The sequence below is a fragment of the Rhipicephalus sanguineus genome, chromosome 5, assembly GCF_013339695.2.
Source record: "Rhipicephalus sanguineus isolate Rsan-2018 chromosome 5, BIME_Rsan_1.4, whole genome shotgun sequence".
In the NCBI taxonomy this organism is placed as follows: domain Eukaryota; kingdom Metazoa; phylum Arthropoda; class Arachnida; order Ixodida; family Ixodidae; genus Rhipicephalus; species Rhipicephalus sanguineus.
This window is the reverse complement of record NC_051180.1, coordinates 181147667-181166573: the sequence shown is the minus strand read 5'-3', so window position 1 is coordinate 181166573 and position 18907 is coordinate 181147667. Positions and strand designations below refer to the sequence as shown.

The 18907-nt window shown below is 45.7% G+C and overlaps 2 protein-coding genes across 4 annotated transcripts in view; one reads left to right on the top strand and one right to left on the bottom strand.

Moving 5' to 3' along the window:
- The window catches only part of LOC119394488 (protein AAR2 homolog), a 23250-nt gene extending 10829 nt beyond the window's left edge, over nt 1-12421 (bottom strand). The window contains exons 1-2 of the mRNA XM_037661791.2: nt 12300-12421; nt 3726-4021 (exon numbers count right to left, since the gene is read on the bottom strand). Of these exons, the coding sequence (XP_037517719.1) occupies nt 3726-4021; nt 12300-12307 (304 nt within the window). The 5' untranslated portion in view covers nt 12308-12421. The remainder of the gene's footprint in view (nt 1-3725; nt 4022-12299) is intronic.
- Nucleotides 12389-18907, top strand: part of LOC119394487 (TRAF3-interacting protein 1) — a 26081-nt gene continuing 19562 nt past the window's right edge. For all 3 annotated transcript variants that reach the window (XM_037661790.2, XM_049415796.1, XM_049415797.1), the window contains exons 1-9: nt 12389-12885; nt 12965-13033; nt 13101-13149; nt 13279-13391; nt 13479-13574; nt 13656-14003; nt 14084-14137; nt 15449-15566; nt 15803-15902. In XM_037661790.2, the coding sequence (XP_037517718.1) occupies nt 12751-12885; nt 12965-13033; nt 13101-13149; nt 13279-13391; nt 13479-13574; nt 13656-14003; nt 14084-14137; nt 15449-15566; nt 15803-15902 (1082 nt within the window). In that variant the 5' untranslated portion in view covers nt 12389-12750. The remainder of the gene's footprint in view (nt 12886-12964; nt 13034-13100; nt 13150-13278; nt 13392-13478; nt 13575-13655; nt 14004-14083; nt 14138-15448; nt 15567-15802; nt 15903-18907) is intronic.

Genomic DNA, 18907 nt, shown 5'->3' with positions numbered 1-18907 from the left:
CACAGCAGGCGCAGTCACATGGTGTTTTGAATGAGTATATACATGTAGTACGGCAGATTCCACATCACACGAGCAGAGGGGAAGACTTAACATTTAGCTAGGGGTGTGCGAATATTTGAAATTTCGAATATTTTTCGAATAGTGTTTGCTATTCGATTCAATTCGCACTGGAATTTTACTATTCGAACTATTCGAACTTCCCAAAAACAAATACAGTCAACGTCCGATTGAAAGTGACCCCTTCAGATTTTTAATATGCTTCACCTCATTATACTCTAGTATTGTGGCAAAGCTGCCTTTCAAGCACCGTTACGGTCGAACTCTGTCAAGGCACAGTCAACGTCCGATTGGAAGTGGTCCCTAGATTTTAAATATGCTTCACCTCATCACATCGCGGTATTGCGGCAAAGCTGCCTTTCAAGCTCTGCTACGGTCGAACTTTGCCAAGACACGGTCAACGATCCTGGGCGGAGCCTCCAGGCTGACTTAGGGGCCTAACGGCTCCGGGTCGGCCTCCTCAGGATATTCTGAATAAAGTCATTCTCTCTCTCTCCGATTGGAAGTGGTCCCTAGACTTTCAATATGCTTCACCTCATCACGCCCTGGTATTGCGGCAAAGCTGCCTTTCAAGCTCCGTTACGGTTGAACTTTGCCAAGACACAGTCAACGTCCGATTGGAAGTGGTCCCTAGATTTTCAATACGCTTCACCTCATCACAGCCCGGTACTGCGGCAAAGCTGCCTTTCAAAGTCTGCTACGGTCGCAAATATACTAACTCCAGAAAACGCTGGTTCCAACATGGAGATGAAAGATGTGGCAGAGGTGGGAGCTCAATGTTGTTTTGGACCTGAAATTTGGGCAGGAAGTCCGAAAAATCGGAAGCCGAAGCTTTTTAGCATCCAAAATTTCAGATGTTCTTATACATCGATGTCTACGAGGCAGATTTGGAACTCCGGACTTGAAGGGAGCACACCCTTGTCCGCCACATCAGTTGGGCTTCCACAGAAGAGGAAAGAGGAGGAGAGGCTGAGGAAATGGCATCTTTGCCTATCACGTGTAAACTGTTGTCGGCAACACTTTGGTTGCACCAAATCATGTACATAAATTGAATTCGGCCTCTATGTTGCCTCATCCTTGATAAGACAACTATGAAACACCACCCTGCTTCATCAACCTAGCGAAAAGAAACACCTTCATGTTGCTATCTCATAAAAATATGCTTAGTATTCCTCTCTAACTTTTTTTCTGGAATTTCGTTTGGAAGTATTCGAAAAATATTTGAGAAATATTCGAAAAATATTCGATTCGATTCGCACTTGCACTTCAATATTCGAATTCGCTTCACACCCAAAATTTTGCTATTCGCACAGCTCTACATTTAGCAGATGACGGCTGATCGAGACTGGAAGAGCAGATGTGAAGTAATTTTTGGGTCTCTCTGATATCAAAGATACGTATACTTGCACATCTGCGATATCGTATTGTAGCAGTCATGACTATCCCCATGTACGGTACTGATACAACTACATGCTGTAATCATCTGAGTTTGATCGTTCCACAGAAAACTGCTGCTCTAGACTCGAAGGAGAGCTGCACTTCCTGCCACTGCAAGATTTCTAAACATCCAAAATAACACACACTCTTTTCAGTGCTGCGAGCATCGAAGCCACACCAAACCAAAATTGAAACTTTGAAATTTGTTTTTTTTTCCCCACACATTTTGTTGATGCCACAGAAAATTATGTGGAAGGTATTGGGATAGCTTGACTGCAGCAATGCCGAAGCATTTGGTTCAAAATGGACTCATTTTTGGGAAGAGCGGTATTATTTATTTATTTATTTATTGTACCTTCAGGGCCCGAAGGCATTAATTACAGAGGGGAGTGGGGATACATAAAGAATACAATAAACAGCAAATCATAAAGGAACAAAAAAACGTAAAAATACAAAGTGGCTGGCGAAAACTCACAACAAGACAAGGGAAAATAGCAGCGGGAATACACGAGAACAAGTTTGATAATGAGAGAAAAAGAAATTATACAAAGAGTAACAAGCATAAATTACGAAACATATTAATATCTGCTATGCCAGAAATGTCATGGGGAAGGGCATTCCAACTGACACAAGTTCTGGGTACGAATGAGTCATGAAAACATTTAGTGTGACAAGATGGAGTCCCAACTTTATTGCGGTGATCAATGCGAGCTGATATGTACAAGGGCCTTGTGAGTAATTTGTTTTTCAGATAGTTGTTGCAGTAAATTTTATGAAAAAGACATAATGAGGCTACAGACCTGCGATGAGAGAGAGGAGGGAGGGACAAACTTAATTTCATGGCAGTTACGCTACTTGTTCGGTGATAGAGAGTATGAAACGACAGGCACGGTTTTGCACAGCTTCCAAGTCTGAAATGAGTGAATCAATGCCAGGGCTCCAGACTGATGCAGAGTACTCTAATTTCGAGCGAACCAGTGTTTTATAAAGCAGTAATTTTATTGAACTGGATGAATGATAAAAGTTCCTGCGAAGATACCCAAGCATGCAATTGGCGTTATTTATGATATGATCGATGTGAGTTTTCCAGGACAGGTTAGAAGAAATGTGAACACCGAGGTACTTATAAGGTGTGAACGAGGCCCGCTCTTCTGTGGCAGGGAAGATTATCAATAGTACTATCACTGGCAATGTCCTTGTGATCAAGAAATCTGACAAGGCCACTAGCTGCATTCTTAATGACAACATTGCAAAGAAAGCAGCAAGCAGTTTTTTTTTTTACACAATATTGTAAGTTCCTTGCTGCGTGTAGTGCAGTAATAGTTGACTACAGACTGCTAATGTTTTCTGACAGTGATCAGAAAGTACAGCAGGGTCCCTTTAATAGCCACGAAGCCAGCATGGCAGGTGGCAAAGTCCTTCACATCTAGTAATATATACTATTACATGCAAAGAACTCAGAGCGCTTCAAATACGTTTCCAAATTTATCATTTAATCATGCCAAGGACTACAGCCGGTAGTGCTGCAGTGTCCACAGGCATGAAAGATGTCCATAGCACGCAATAAACAGACTTGGCGGGTTTGTACAACTTCATAATTGTCTAAGCTGCAAAAAAAAATAACATGCACAAAAAATAAAACAGCACACTGAACAGGTGCACTCACACCTCTAGCAGCCAGCCATGCCCTGCTGACACCAGGCACTGCAGCTTGCCTATAAACCTGAACTGAGGTGAAAGTGGTTAAATGAAGTCCATGGTAATACACAAACAGCCGGATAGGACTACCTCTTTCATTAATACATTTTTTTTCTCAACACAAGACTGCTGTGCACACGTCTGTGAAGAGGGTGAAATGCTGGAAGACTAGCTGCATGTATAACTGCACCCACTGCACTGCAACACAGGCAAACCTCTTTTTTTTTTCTTTCACATCTAGATGTTTGCACAACCTTATGTTCGCGAACTTTTGCTTTTCCTTCTAAGTAGCCTTAATGCAGCTGACGGCATTGATAAATTCAACAAAATTACCCTAGCAAGTTGCTCTATATTTACACCCATGAATATGACAATGCCTACTGCAAAAATAGCAAGAAAGGCAAAAAAAAACAGTCAATGATGGAGCAAGAAGAAAGACTGCACCACATGACATCAGTACTAACAAATCAATGTTTAGTGACAGAAACAATGCATGAAAGAAGGCAATCATACAAAACAGAAAAAAATCTCACCCTCAGTGGCTTTGTCCCACTTCTTGACGAGCATTTCGCCTTTCTCAAAGTAGTGGAAGAAGCCAGTGCGGGGTGCAGCTGTGCCAGTCTTGCTCACGGCGCTGTAGTGCACAAAATGCAAGCCTGCAGGAATTAATTTAACGCCCCGAAACTTGTCCCCAACCACGTTTGTGGACATGTCAAGGCCAAACTCGGTGCCGGGTGGCACGTCCAAAAACACTAGGGTGGCACCCTGCAGCAACAACCGGTCCACTACAGCCGGATCTACCTGGACATTGCTGGCGCCTTCAGTTGCCCTGCAAACACAAAGTCCACCATCACAGACTGGAATCTGAACAAGTTCTAAAGGACCACAACATGGCAACACTGCTTTGAGGTGGTCCCAGAAGCACGTGGGTTGATAGGACTGTAATGAGGTTTATTGGACAAGCCTAAGAAACAGGCAGTAGAACACAGGGCAAAGAAGATGGTGGTGTTCGAACGCAGATCTCGTGGTGCCTCCACTCGTGATGATGATCGTTTAGCCCCCTGTCACTGTGTTCGTTCCTTCATTATAATTGCCCCCGTCGAGAAAGATGAAGCCATCCTGGCGATCTAACAAGTGGAAACGAGCGGGTCGAAGTACGGCTTCAAGCGATCTACGTGAACAATATCATGTCCACGCCGACGACGGTCGCCAAGCTGCGTAAGCGGTTCAATGGCGTAATTGACAGGTGATGTGCGCTCGACTACGCGGTAGGGACCATGGCAATTTGAAAGTAGTTTGGCAGACAAACCAGGTGCGCAGGACGGTACATGCAGCCATACAAGTGATCCAGGTGCGAACGTTGCGGCAGGAGGGTGGTCGTCATCGCGGGCCTCTTTCTGGCGTCGTTGGTTTGTTGTAGTAAGATGCTTGGCTAGTTGGCGGCATTCTTCAGCGTGACGGGCGGCTTCTGACACGGTCGTGCACTCGGATGCATCTGGTGCGTATGGCAGCAAAGTGTCGATAGTGTGCGTCGGTTGGCGACCATACAGAAGGAAGAATGGGGAAAATCCGGTTGTGACTTGCGTAGCGGTGTTATAAGCATAGGTCACAAATGGAAGAACCAGGTCCCAGTTTGTTTGGTCAGATGCAACATGCGTCGCGAGCATGTCGCCCAGGGTCCGATTAAACCGCTCAGTGAGACCGTTCGTCTGAGGGTGGTAGGCGGTACTCGTCCGGTGTACAATATGGCACTGGTGGATAAGTGCTTGAATTACATCGGAGAGAAATACACGGCCACGGTTACTGAGGAGTTCACGAGGAGGACCATGACGGAGCACAAACCGATTGAGGATGAAAGATGCAACGTCCTGAGCGGTGGCCGTGGGAAGAGCAGCGGTTTCGGCGTACCGTGTAAGGTGGTCCACAGCAAAAATTGCCCATCGGTTACCTGCCGTTGTCAATGGCAATGGTCCATAAAGGTCAATTCCGACGCGGTCGAATGGGCGGTCTGGGCACGGAAACGGCTGTAGTGAACCTGCTGCGGGATGCGGTGGTTGTTTCCGTCGCTGACACTCGTGGCAGCCACGAATGAACTGACGAACATAGGTGAACATTCCGCGCCAGTAATACCGTTTCCGCAAGCGCTCATAAGTCTTGAAGACACCGGCGTGAGCACATTGCGGGTCGGAGTGAAAGGACACGCAGATTGTTGAACGCAGCGTTCGAGGAATAACGAGAAGCCACTTCCTGCCATCTGGGGAATAGTTGCGCCGGTACAAGAGGCCGTCTCGAATGCTGAAGTGTGAAGCCTGGCGTCGCAGTGCTCGGGTGGTTGGAAGTGTGGGTGCCTCAGATAACACGTCAAGAAGCGAAGCTGTCCATGGATCGTTACGCTGGGCAGAGGAGACGGTGTTAACGTCAAGATCTGACACCGTGTTCGATAGAGGAGAGGGATGCAGTCTGAGTGGATAGTGGTGACCGCGAGAGCGCATCAGCATCGGCGTGCTTGCGGCCAGAACGGTATACGACGCGGATGTCATACTCTTGAAGTCGGAGAGCCCAACGAGCAAGGCGACCTGACGGATCCTTCAGCGAAGACAACCAACATAATGCATGGTGGTCCGTAACCACATCAAACGTGCGGCCATATAGGTATGGGCGGAACTTGACAAGGGCCCAAATTATCGCCAAGCATTCTTTTTCAGTAACGCTGTAGTTTGACTCAGCCTTGGTGAGCATTCTGCTTGCGTATGCGACGACATACTCAGGAAACCCAGGCTTTCGTTGCGCGAGAACCGCACCGAGGCCGACACCGCTGGCGTCTGTGTGCACCTCAGTTGCAGCCGTAGGGTCGTAGTGGCGCAGTATAGGTGGTGATGTCAGGAGACGGCGAAGAGTAGAGAACGCTTTTTCACAGTCGGAGGACCAAGACGAGACATCGGTGGCGCTGCTTAAAAGCTGGGTCAAAGGCGCAATTATAGAGGCGTAGCATAATCCTATGAAGCTCCGTAACTGCTTTACAGTCGTCGGTTTGGGGAAGTCAGCGACAGCGCGCAATTTAGGAAGTATGCCGTCCTTGGATACGACGTGACCGAGAATCGTGAGTTGCCGCGCAGCGAAGCGGCATTTCTTGAGATTCAGTTGGAGCTGAGCATTCTTCAGACACGTCAGGACATGTTTCAGGCATACAAGATGTGTTGCGAAGTCTGGCGCAAAAACAACAATATCATCGAGGTAGCAGAGACATATGTTCCATTTCAAAACCTGCAGAACCGAATCCATCATGCGCTCGAAGGTGGCCAGCACATTGCAGAGGCCGAAGGGCATGACATTGAATTCATATAAACCGTCAGGTGTGACGAAGGCTGTCTTTGGACGATCGGCATCTGCTAAGGGCACTTGCCAATAACCTGAACGCAAATCTAATGATGAAAAAAACTCGGCTCCTTGTAAACAATCAAGGGCGTCGTCAATCCTGGGCAAAGGGTACACGTCTTTCCGAGTGACCTTATTTAAGCGCCAGTAATCCACGTAGAAGCGAATCGAACCATCCTTCTTTTTAACTAGAACCACAGGTGATGCCCACGGACTTTGTGAAGGTCGAATAACGTCGCGTTTAAGCATATCATCAACCTTTTCGGTAATAACTTGACGTTCGGTGGCGGAAACACGGTATGGTCGCTGTCGCACTGGCACGTTGGAGCCTGTGTCGATGTAGTGAAGAATGGTAGACGTTCGTCCCAGGGCAGGTTGAGCAACGTCGAAAGATTCGCGGAACTGGTACAGCAGGTGGAGAAGATCAGAGCGTTCAGATGGCGACAGTCCGTCTGCGATCGACGAATTGAATAGGTCGGAAGGTGGTACATCAGAAGGGTTGAGGGCACCGATAGCTTCGAGGTCGATGCCAGATGAATCTTGGTGTGTGGTGAAAATTTGTCCTTTGTCAATGGCCTGCACGCGTCCAAGAGATTCACCTTTAAACAGTTGGATGGGATACGGAAAGGGATTGGTGACGCAGAGAACGCTGTTCCCTTAAGAAATGGAGAGGGTCGAATAAGGCAGAAGAAGAGGTTTCCGACTGAGCAAGAGGCTTGATGGCTCAAAGAAGGCAGCTTCATCACAAATGCCGGCGTAGAAGACGGGTAGCAGAAGAGCCGCTGTCGGGGGAATTTCAGTGTCTTCTTTCACGACTAGCTTGCGTGCAGCTTGCTGAGTGTGGTTGTAGGGCTGGTCGTAGAACGGGAGGAGTTCAAGTTCAGACTTGGCACAATTTATAACAGCATGATGACGCAATAAAAAATCCCAGCCAAGTATGATGTCGTGCGAGCAGGATGAAAGGACGATAAACTCAACAATGTAGTGGTCCTTCGCGATGATCAGTCGGGCAGTACAGGCGGCTATTGGCTGAACAGGTTCTCCATTCGCTGTTCGTAAGGACATCTTATCAAGAGGCGTGGTCACTTTTCGGAGCTTGCGGCAAAGTTTGGCGTCTATAACGGAAACGGCAGCACCGGTATCGACAAGCGCATATGCATGAGTGCCTTCTACAAAAACTTCGACAATATTCGACGGCAAAGTTCGAGGACTTGAGCATTTTGACAGCGCAGTTCTTGCCTCCTGAACTGCAGCGGCTAGTTTCCCTCATTTTCAGGGGCTGGCCGACGACGCATTGGTGACAAGGAGCGGCGACGGGGTGACAGTGAACGACGAGACGTAGGTTGCGGGTAGTCACGTGAGAACGTGCTTGATTGAGGATCCCGACTTTCGTAACGAGACAGGGGAGGACGGTTCATAGAGTTGTTCTGTGATTGGGCGTTAGTGTATCCTGGCACGCGACGACGGCAGTATCGGGCGATATGGCCAGGGCCGCCGCATACGAAGCAGATCGGCCGGTTATCACGCGTTCGCCAGGCATTTGCAGCGATGGGAGGAGCCCATGGGGCGGACAGCTGAGTTGAGGCTGAGGTATGCGGCACACCACGGAAGGGCGAGGGCTGGTAGGGCTGCTGCCGCTTTACTGCCTCAGCGTAGGTAAGAGGCGCGGTGACAGGGTGTTGCGGAAAGGGCACCGGCATGGCCTCGGAAATCTGTTCCTGAAGTGCATGTTGGAGCACGGGAGCCAACGGGGTTGGGTGCCGCAGTGGCTGCTGCTGTGAGAGCTCTTGACGCTGAGCAAAAGGCAGGAGAGAAAGCTGACGAGCCACTTCCTCACACACGAAGTCTTTCATTTGTGTGAGAAGGTAGGACTGGTCAGGCATGACGTCCAGTGCAGTGACTGGTTGGATCGTCTGGGATGAACGTCGCGTGAGAGCTCGTTGCCTCCTCAATTCGTCATAGCTCTGGCACAGAGTCACAACTTCGGAAACAGTGCTAGGAGACTTTGCGAGGAGCATCTGGAAAACGTCGTCGACACCCTTCATGATGTGCTGTATCTTGGCACTTTCGCTCATTGAGGCATCGACGCGCCTGCAGAGATCGATGATGTCCTCGATATAGGCGGTGAAAGTTTCACCTGGTTCCTGTGCCCGCGTGCGCAGACGTTGTTCGGCGCGTAACTTCGTACGGCAGGGTGACCGAAAACGGCTGATATTGCCTCCTTGAAAGCGCCCCAGTTCTCGAACTCAGACTCGTGATTCGTGTACCATAGCTTCGCCACGTTGGCGAGGTAAAAGTTGACAGTGCTCAACTTCGCAGCGTCATCCCACCGGCTGGGTCCACTCACTTTTTCGTAGGACGACAGCCAGTCCTCGACGTCCTGGTCTTCTGTTCCCGCAAATATCGGGGGGTCTCGCTGGTGAACCGGCCCGGGGCAGGCAGCGGCTGCGAGAGGTGGCGTCTGTTGGGCAGCATGAGCTAGCATGGTCGACGGCAATGTGCGGGATCGGAGTTCCAGGGCGTAGGCGATGGGGGTACCCGGCACGATCCACCAAATGTAACGAGGTTTATTGGACAAGCCTAAGAAACAGGCAGTAGAACACAGGGCGAAGAAGATGGCGGTGTTCGAACGCAGATCTCGTGGTGCCTCCGCTCGTGATGATGATCGTTTAGCCCCCTGTCATTGTGTTCATTCCTTCATTATAGGACTGACAATTGGCTTAGTGTCACATGGTAAAAGTCGGTTGCTTGGTTTACCGGATTTAACATCCCAGAATGACTCGAGCTATGGGAGACACCATAATGGAGTGACATTTTTGTGGCGCTTAAGCACAATCAGAAAAAAAAAGGAACACATGACGACGGGACAGGTGCTGTCCCGTCACCACGTGTTCCTTTCTCTTGTGACTGTGCTTAAGCGCTACAAAAATGTCAGTTAGCAAGAACCAACTTGCCCAGAAACATGTTCTTCTGCACCGTAGCAGAGGGCTCCGAATAATTTAGACCACCCGGGGTTCTTTAACATGCACTGGCATCACACAGTACACGGGATTCTAGCATTTCACGTCCATCGAAATGAGACTTCTAGCAGCCAGGATCGAAATCGCGTCTTTAGACGTGATTTCAATCCAGTTCGGCTGCGTCTTTAGAGTCGGAAGCCAAACACTGTAACCAATGGGGCACTGCAGCAGCTCATGGTAAAAGTGGCATGCCTAGCAAGTGGAGGAGGACAAATGAAAACCAGGAACTGTGGGCTGCAGTGTCACGCTTAAGTGAAGAATATAAATAAAACAGTGTTCAAGGATCATGGAGGTTTAATGCAGCATGGCTGGAGGCAACGTTTTGATAGAGGGAGCCATTGGGCAACATATGCTGTTTTTTACAGTTTAGGTACACGTAGCTCACTCTCTGCAGAAGTGAAGAGAGGCTCCAACAGAGCAATGGGAAGGTAAGAGAGGCTTTCAAAAAAGTGCATTGTTTAGCAGCAAGCGGCACTAAAGAACACGAGCAACAAGGAAGAGGAGACCAACAACTGACGGTTTATTTCGTACAGAGTAAGTTGAAGGCTGTACAAGAACAAACAGAAGAAAATATGCCATACTGCACACGCAAAACAGGTCCTGCTAGATGCAAGTAGAAAAGGGCACACACGATTCATCCAGACTTTTTATTAGGGGTGTGCGAATATTCGAAATTTCGAATATTTTTCGAATAGTGTTTGCTATTAGATTCGATTCGCACTGAAATTTTACTATTCGAACTATTCGAACTTCCCTAAGACAAATGCAGTCAACGTCCGGTTGAAAGTGACCCCTTCAGATTTTCAATATGCTTCACCTCATTACACTCTCGTATTGCGGCAAAGCTGCCTTTCAAGCTCCGTTACGTTTGAACTTAGCCAAGAGACAAAATCCGGTTGGAAATGGTCCCTAGATTTTCAATATGCTTCACCTCATCACACCCCCGTATTGCGACAAAGCTGCCTTTTAAGCTCCGTTACGGTCGAACTCGGGCAAGAGACAGTGAACGTCTGATTGGAAGTGGTCCCTAGATTTTCAATATGCTTCACCTCATTACACTCTCGTATTGCGGCAAAGCTGCCTTTCAAGCTCCGTTACGGTCGAACTTAGCCAAGAGACAAAGTCCGGTTGAAAGTGGTCCCTAGATTTTCAATATGCTTCACCTCATCACACCCCTGTATTGCGGCAAAGCTGCCTTTCAAGCTCCGCTACGGTCGCAAATGTATTAACTCAAGAAAGCGCTGGTTCCAACATGGAGATGAAAGATGTGGCAGAGTTGGGGGCTTAAGTAAAGCTGTTTTGGACCTGAAATTTGGGCAGGAAGTCCGAAAAATCGGAAGCCGAGGCTTTTTAGCATCCAAAATTTCAGATGTTCTTATATATCGACGTCTACGAGGCAGATTTGGAACTCTGGACTTGAAGGGAGCACACCCTTGTCCGCCACATCAGTTGGCCTTCCACAGCAGTTGAAAGAGGAGGAGAGGCTGAGGAAATGGCATCTCTGCCTATCACGTGTAAAGTGTTGTCGGCAACACTTTGGTTGCACCAAATCATGTACATAAATACAATTCGGCCTCTACATTGCCTCACTCTTGATAAGAAAGACAACTATGAAATATGACCCCACCAGCGCTTCATCAACCTAGCGAAAAGAAACACTTTCATGTTGCGATCTCACAAGAACATACTTAGGGATTCTCTGCAACTTTTTCTGTAATTTCACTTCGAATTATTCGAAAAATGTTTGAGAAATATTCGAAAATTATTCGAAATTATTCGATTCGATTCGCACTCAATCTTTATTATTCGAATTCGCTTCGCACCCAAAATTTTGCTATTCGCACAGCTCTACTTTTTATCTCAACAGCTTCCATCACTTCCATCAACAGCTTCCATCTTAAACTGATTGCAACCTTGTTCACAAGTCCGTGAACAAAGCTCCCGTCAATTAAAATAAATAAAAATGAACAATATGTCACATAACAGTGAATGAAGTGTTAAGTTTCATGAATTAAAGGTAAATAAACTATAAATTAACACTGAATCAAACGTGAGAGCATAGGATCTCGCCTGTGCCCACATTATCGTTAACTGAGGGGATTTTTGCAACCTCAGATATGCCTCTTTTAGATGAAAAACTGCAGCGGTCTGGTTAACCATTTTCTGCACAAAGGCGCATTACCTCAAGGAAACAAAGTGACGAGAGTTAACGAAACGCCTTAAGTGTAGTATCGGTGATCAAAAAATGAACGGCGCCGTGCAAGCCGTATGCAACATTTAGCAAGCGAACGCTCTCCGGTCATTACCGAGAGTTGTTAAATCACCACGCTTAAGAGGTACGCTGCTTAACTGAGCAAGCACCAGCGGCTTAAGATCGTCTTCAAGACGCTTGTTACTACAAGCGAGACTTTTTTTCGTTTTCAGTTGTTGAAAGCCCGGATCGCTCAGAAGCCCGCAGTAGAAGGGCAACCTCTGACGTCCGAGATGGACGGCACATTTTCTTTCCTACGCTATGCGCCTTCGGTGACGTTAAAACCGCGGTGTAAAAACAAAGCAGGAATATAAAAAACAGTTAATCGTTAATTAGAAACGCGGATACACAGGCTAGTGCGAATACGCGTCCCCCTTTAGCTCGCCGCGCTTTTCGCTAGGCAGATCAGACTCGGCTATTAACTCCATTACAGCCAAACAAAGGCTGGGAAACATACTCACTCAGCCATTATTTCTGCAATGTCCTTCTTGCAAAGTCTGCGCAAATTTACACTTCTTCGCAAAACCACAGGCCGGCACTACGAAAGCGCAAGACGAGACCGCAGACTGTTCGAATTTTTGATGCAGCCGCGTAATGGAAACCTCAGTTTCGGCAACGAACAATTTACTTTCGCCGAAGCAGCAAACTCTTCTGAGCGCAGAACTATGTTTGCAGGTTAGTGTTCATTGTATATTTGTATTATTCGAGATAAGCGCTATTTGTTAGAGATTTTGTTTACACTGCCGAGATACGAGCCTGTGGGTAACCTTTTTCCCCATTTCGTTGTCATGGAGATGAATCCTAAACTGAAACTACGTTGCCGGATTCCGCGCGTTCCTCGGCCCCGCCAAAGATGTGATCACTTTCTCTTCGCCAAGCTAGCCTACCTGCGCGTCAATAATTAGACGCACGATGGACGAGGAGGTAAGCGCTAAGGTAATTAAGAAAACGCAAGACCTCTTAGGATCTGTGATAAAGAAGCCACCTCTGCAAGAAAAACTGCTCAAGAAACCACCGTTCCGATTTCTGCATGACGTTATTCATAACGTAAGCACGCATGGAGAAGTTATTTTCATGTCGCTACTCTGCGACCACGGATAGCACCAGCGAAATTATTATTTTGCAGGTCATCAAGGCAACAAGTTTTTTAGATGGACTGTACAACCAGGATGAGCTTACGTCAGAGAATATAAAGGCAAGTCGAAAACGACTTTTTCTTCTTCCTCGACGTGGTTTATGTAATTTTCTACACACTGTTCCAGGACAAGGAAAGTAAAATTGCATTTTTACAGAAGGCCATTGATGCTGTTGGTAAGTGTATTACAGTCATCACATGTTTTTGAACTTAAGTTTAGGATAACTCCAAAATATGTGCACGCATGCTTACAATCATGCTTAGTTATGACACTCTATTTTGTCTGACGTTGAACTCTGTACTAGGTATAGTAAGTGGGTCGGCGTTGCCTGTGCGACCATCAAAAATAGTTGCTGGACACGAACCGGACAAAACCAACGAGTTTCTTCAAGTACTCGCAAAGTTAGCAGCCAAAAAGGTGACCTCACGAGACGTGATAAGATAGCCATTAAGCACTTCATTTAATTTACAGCTTCTTATTTTTGTACAAAAAAAAAAAACACAGGTGGACTCTAGTGATGCTGTGAAAAGGGTTCTAACTGGTGAAAAACCTCCTGCACCAAGCAAACCTGAGAAAAAAGACACGGGCAAAAAGAAAGAGGTGAGAACAATCTTATGTCAATCGCATTAATATTTAGTACCCGATTCACTAAGCCTCCCATCACATCATTTTGCTTTCCAGCCAGTGAAAGTCTCAAAAAAGTCTGACGGTGAACGTAAGTCAAGAAAAATAGCAAGTGAAACTGACCCAAGTAAAGACAAGAAGTCAACATCCTCGGTGCAAAAGGAGAAGAGCTCATCTAGCAGCAAGTCGTCCAAGTTAGACAAGACTTCGGGAGAGCACAGGTCGAAATCTAGAGAGCCTGATGCACGCAAGACGGCACATGCCGCTCCAGAGGGCGATGATGTGCAGCAGACCGGCAGTGAACGGCCTAAGACTAGCTCGAAGAAAAAATCATCCAAGGAGGTGAAAGAGCCTGCAGCTACTGCTCCGTCAGCTTTGCCCAACGGAATTTCTAAGCTTGAACAGGTGAGGTACCTGTTGGGGAGGGACAAAGTCTCAGTGTGAATTAAACATGCGGGTTCCCCCTCTCCACATGTGCATTTCAGGATCAAGTTGTTGCAAAGGTAGACAAGACTGACTTGCAGCCACAGGCAGTCAATGTAAGTTGCCATTGTTTGAACTATGTTAATGCCTTCTGCAAATGCATTTCACTTCAGGCATCTCTATGTCTAACGATGTGCACAAATTTCATCTTGTTATGCAACCTAAACTGCTTTTTGCAAATATCAGCATATTCAATGAATATGGTGAATATCAGAATGCGTGTGATGAATATCAGATATATATCATTTTCATCTTTGTCTGACATACATCACCTCAACTAGAATTGAGTGTAATTAAGCTTTTTATCGTCATTTTATATATTTATTCTACACATTCTACCTACATAACCACAAGATGATGTAGAAAAAAAGAACACTATAGTGGGGGATGTAACATGGATCATAACAACAAACAGCGCTAGTCCTGTGTCTTCTTGTTGATGCTCTATTTTGCACTGTTTGAGGTATGTATATGTACCAACTGGCTCGTATTCAAATGCTATATTACTAACATTGTTATACAAGACACAAAACTGCATAATAAATAGTGTAAAGGACAATATACATGTTGAGATAAACAGTTTTACCAGTGTCAGCGTGATTTATTGACTTACTACATAGGGGTAAACAAAAGCATAACCAGTAAAAACAGGAAAGCATTTTGTCTCATACTCAAGCAAGCACCGTAATATTATTTACAGGGTTATTAAAAAGAAAAGGAGGAGGAATAAATTTTATTGAGAACCAGCAGTTTGAGTGCCTAGCCTCCCACGTGGGGACAGAGAACAAAAAAAATGTCATGCATCATCTTTGGTAATAATATCATTTAAAAGCGAAATACGTGCCCAATAAGTTTGTTAAGAAAAATGAATTACCAGAAGGGATGTTTTGTATGGGTATTTTGATATTTTTAAATGAATTACCTCGAAGAAGTGAGAAATGAGGAGAAAAGTAAAGATGTACTGTAGATAGAACGATGATGCACAATGTTGTTTTTTGTTTTTTCGTTAGAGTGCACATTGGCTCATAACCGCACCATCACTGTCATGTGCATCTCTGGCTTAATCTACTTTCACTAGCCTTTTTTTGGTGAAAAGCTTGAGTTCTGGAAAAAAATCTCTGGAAAAATTGTGAAAATAATCTCAGCACACTTTCTTTTAACATTGAATAAAATACAAACATAACTCTATAGTACATTTTAAAAAGGTTTGACTGTATCGAAAAACCTCACAAAAGTGTGCTTTTTGTGCACCTGATGCTGCTGCCTCTTGGTGCTTGTCTACATGCAACTAGGGTCATTAATGTAAAAAAGAAAGTGAGACGTTTTATCAGCTATGATCAGTAGACCGTTTCCTCAATATTCTACAGCCCAATATTCAAGATGACGAAGCCGAAGTGAAACGTCCACGTAGTACAAAGCGGTCATCTCACAAGGAGCAAATTCCCGAAAGCAGTAGTGAAGGTCACCAGGATAAGCTGCCTACATGTAAGAGAAACTTATTTTTATTATTTGTTCAGAGTATGTTTGAGAATTGTAATTTAAGAGAAGCTGTATGTGTAGAGACATTAAAGATGACATTCCATGCATAATTTTGTACCTCTCTGGTAAAAATGCATAAAAGATACAAACGCTATCTATTACATGAGAGATTAGTGAGCACTGCTTCGTGATGGCAACCTAAACTACTGATAGGAGGTCCGAAATCTTGTTTTCCTCTTCAGCAAACAGCAACCATGAAATGACGTTACAAGCCGACCACTTATTGGCACCTCCCGAGCCTGAAAACAAAACTGTGCAAGAAGTCGAGAGACCACTGTCTCGGTAAGCAATTCACTACTTTAGAGTAAATGTGCAGTTAAATAATCTGCACTGGTTGAAGTTAAAATCCACACAAATTTGAATTGATTGTACTTTGCTCATTGTCATTGGTTTCTTTTTTGTTGTTGCTCGTCTGTTAGGTAATGTTGTCTTCGGGCGTCGTAGCAGTCCCGAGACGTAGTAGGAAGATATAGAATAATTTAATTAAACTCAATAACTCGGGAGCCACACAGGCTACACGATGCCACACAGGCGAACAGCACGAGAGTCCCACTCATCAACGTCGTCATCTTCTTCCACTGCTCAGACCAGAAACCGTGCTTCTCATAGAGGCACTATAGCGGCCGTCCTGAAACCCTTAACGTCCTCGTTAAGGCGACCTCGACAAAAGTTATTTGACTCATTTTGCATAAACACGCTCGGCTATCCTCCCATTGAACTACGTAAATGACGTACAGTTTAAAAAAACAAGATTGCTCACATCTGACAAGTTTAGAAAAAACAAGAACACACGAACACTAAATCCAACAACTAACGCTAGAGATTTGTTCACAGCACACAGCATTTCTTGAACTCTTCCGGCCATCTTGACTGGCTTGACGATGCGGAAAGCCACAAAAAATGAAATGGGGAGAAAAAAAGCAAAGGTTCATACAACACAAGCACACGGCACAATGCAGTTCTTCAGATGCACAGGCAAAAATAAAATAAAATCACGACACATAGCCTCCTAGCCTGGATGGTAATGGGTAACGAGCCTTTGCACTGAGAACGTTATCGCACTGGCTTTTCTTGGCCTTCTTGGGATTCTTCGGTTAGTGGTAGATGTCCGCTGGCAAAACTTGCGTGATAACAAGAGCTTCACGTCCTTCTGCATTTGTCTTGTAAGGTCTCGTTGCAAAGAGCTTGCTTCCTGGATATCCATTTCCAGTACTGTTGTGCATCCTAACTCCGAAGGATTCATAGCAAAACATTCTCCGAATTCGTTGCGTTTTTCCGCCTGCTCTGAGCGTTGGGCTTCAGTTACAGCACTGCCAACATTGACTTTTGACTCAACAACAGGTCGCATTTTCTGCACTTCTTCGTGGGAGCCGTTCTTACTACAAGTGTGGATGACATCCCGGCTATTGTTGTCGTGGATGCACAAAACTTCAACTTTGCTGGCTCGCTCCAAGGGCTGTCCTTTTTGGATGACATTCTCACTGCCACTTGTGGAGCATATTGGCACTGCGATTTTTCCATCTATTTTGTCGAGCAGCACATCACGTCCAGAGCACTGAGAAATGACAGGGCTTGTGACAGAGCGATCGGTGGACATAGTGATCAAATTCACCGTATCCTTTAATCGTAGCTCACCTTCTCTGCATCTCAGTTTCAGGTTTGACTGTGTTTTCAATGGCACTAGATCTGAGAAAGGACAGTCGTTTAGGTGGAAGAAGCGGAACGTGCTTCTGACCATAAGTGACGAAGGGCAGGTCGGTGAAGGTTCTGCCCACCAGTAGGTCGACACCTTGTGCGTCGTCTGGAACCACTAACACGGGAATCTTCTCGGCCACAATGCCATCGATGCTGATCTACGCCTTGCAGTGACCGAGGCTAGGTTAGGTTAGGTTAGGTTAGGCTGGGCTAGGTTAGGTCCAGTAGCACTACGGAAGAGTCACCTTTATATCCTCTAGCCAGGCCCATAGCCAGAGGGGGGAGGGGGGGGGGCCAGGAGGCCCGCCCCCCCCCCCCCCCGAAATTTTTATGATACTACATGGTGTTTTGTCAAAAATAAATCATGAAAATAGGCGTTTTTTCTCAAATAGTCAAGGCTTTCAGCAAGTGGGGCCCCCCCCCCGAAAAAAATTCCTGGCTACGGGCCTGCCTCTAGCACTCTTATCGTATTGCGGGTTCGGTTCCAGGCGTTTCGATGGAGGTGAAATGCTAGAGGCCCGTGTCAGTGCACGTTAAACAACCACAGGGGTCGAAATTTCCGGAGCCCTCCACTACGGCGTGACTCACAATCATATCGCAGTTTTGGCATGTAAAACCCCAGATATTATCTATTCCTTGTCACATTCTTCACAATTCCCGTTGTTCAGTAATTGCAAATAACTGCTGCAATTCCTGCTAAGAATCTCTTCCACTTCCTTCAGACAGGCACTCTCATTTACAGACAATTCTCATTTTCGTTTTCAGATTAGTAATAAGTGCGTTCAAAAGAATCTTGTTGTTTGCCTAACAGGCCACTGAACAGGCTCATATTATTCAAAGGTAGTTTACAACACAAAATGTAGTCAATTTTCAGTTCCAAATTTCATTGAAAGATTTAAGTAAATATCATCGCCCTTCACAGGTACAGAAACAATCAAGTTACAGAAGTCACGAGAGGCTATTCTTCCTACACAAAGATTATTTAAGGTGGCTACACATGTAACAAAAGAATTTGCCTAAATACTACCAAACATGAAGTAAAACTGGTTTGGTCTGGGTGTTGTCATTACCTTAGAAAGGAAGTTGCCAATCTTCGAACAGGAGTTAACCTTGTACTGGGAAGCAACTGGAAGTCGGGTTTATCTACTCCACATAGCCAAGTACATGACAAAACTCCTTTTTTAAAAACCTCTGATTGCATCGCCACTATGTTTTGTGTAATCACACCACCCTGTGCTTGCGAATTCTTTAATCATTCGGTCATATTCTCTTGTACCCTCTAATAGGGTTTGAGCTTGTTTGTAAATCTTCATTTCAAGAAACAGTGTGACCAGACAGGGCAAGAAAGATGGGCACAACCCTGATAGATGTAACCTGTGCGTCAAATTGATTGATGAAACTTCGGGCGACAAGCTCGGTAGAAGTCGTTGTACAAAAACAGAAGCTACGCTAGTGGGTGACGGGCTAATAGTGGCCGCGATTCCTTACTTGCACGCCATCTCTCACAGGATCAGTATGGTCACTGCACAAGATGAGTCAGAGTAGTTTGTTTGGCACCCATAAAATTGTGTTTCCTACCCAGAAGTGAAGAT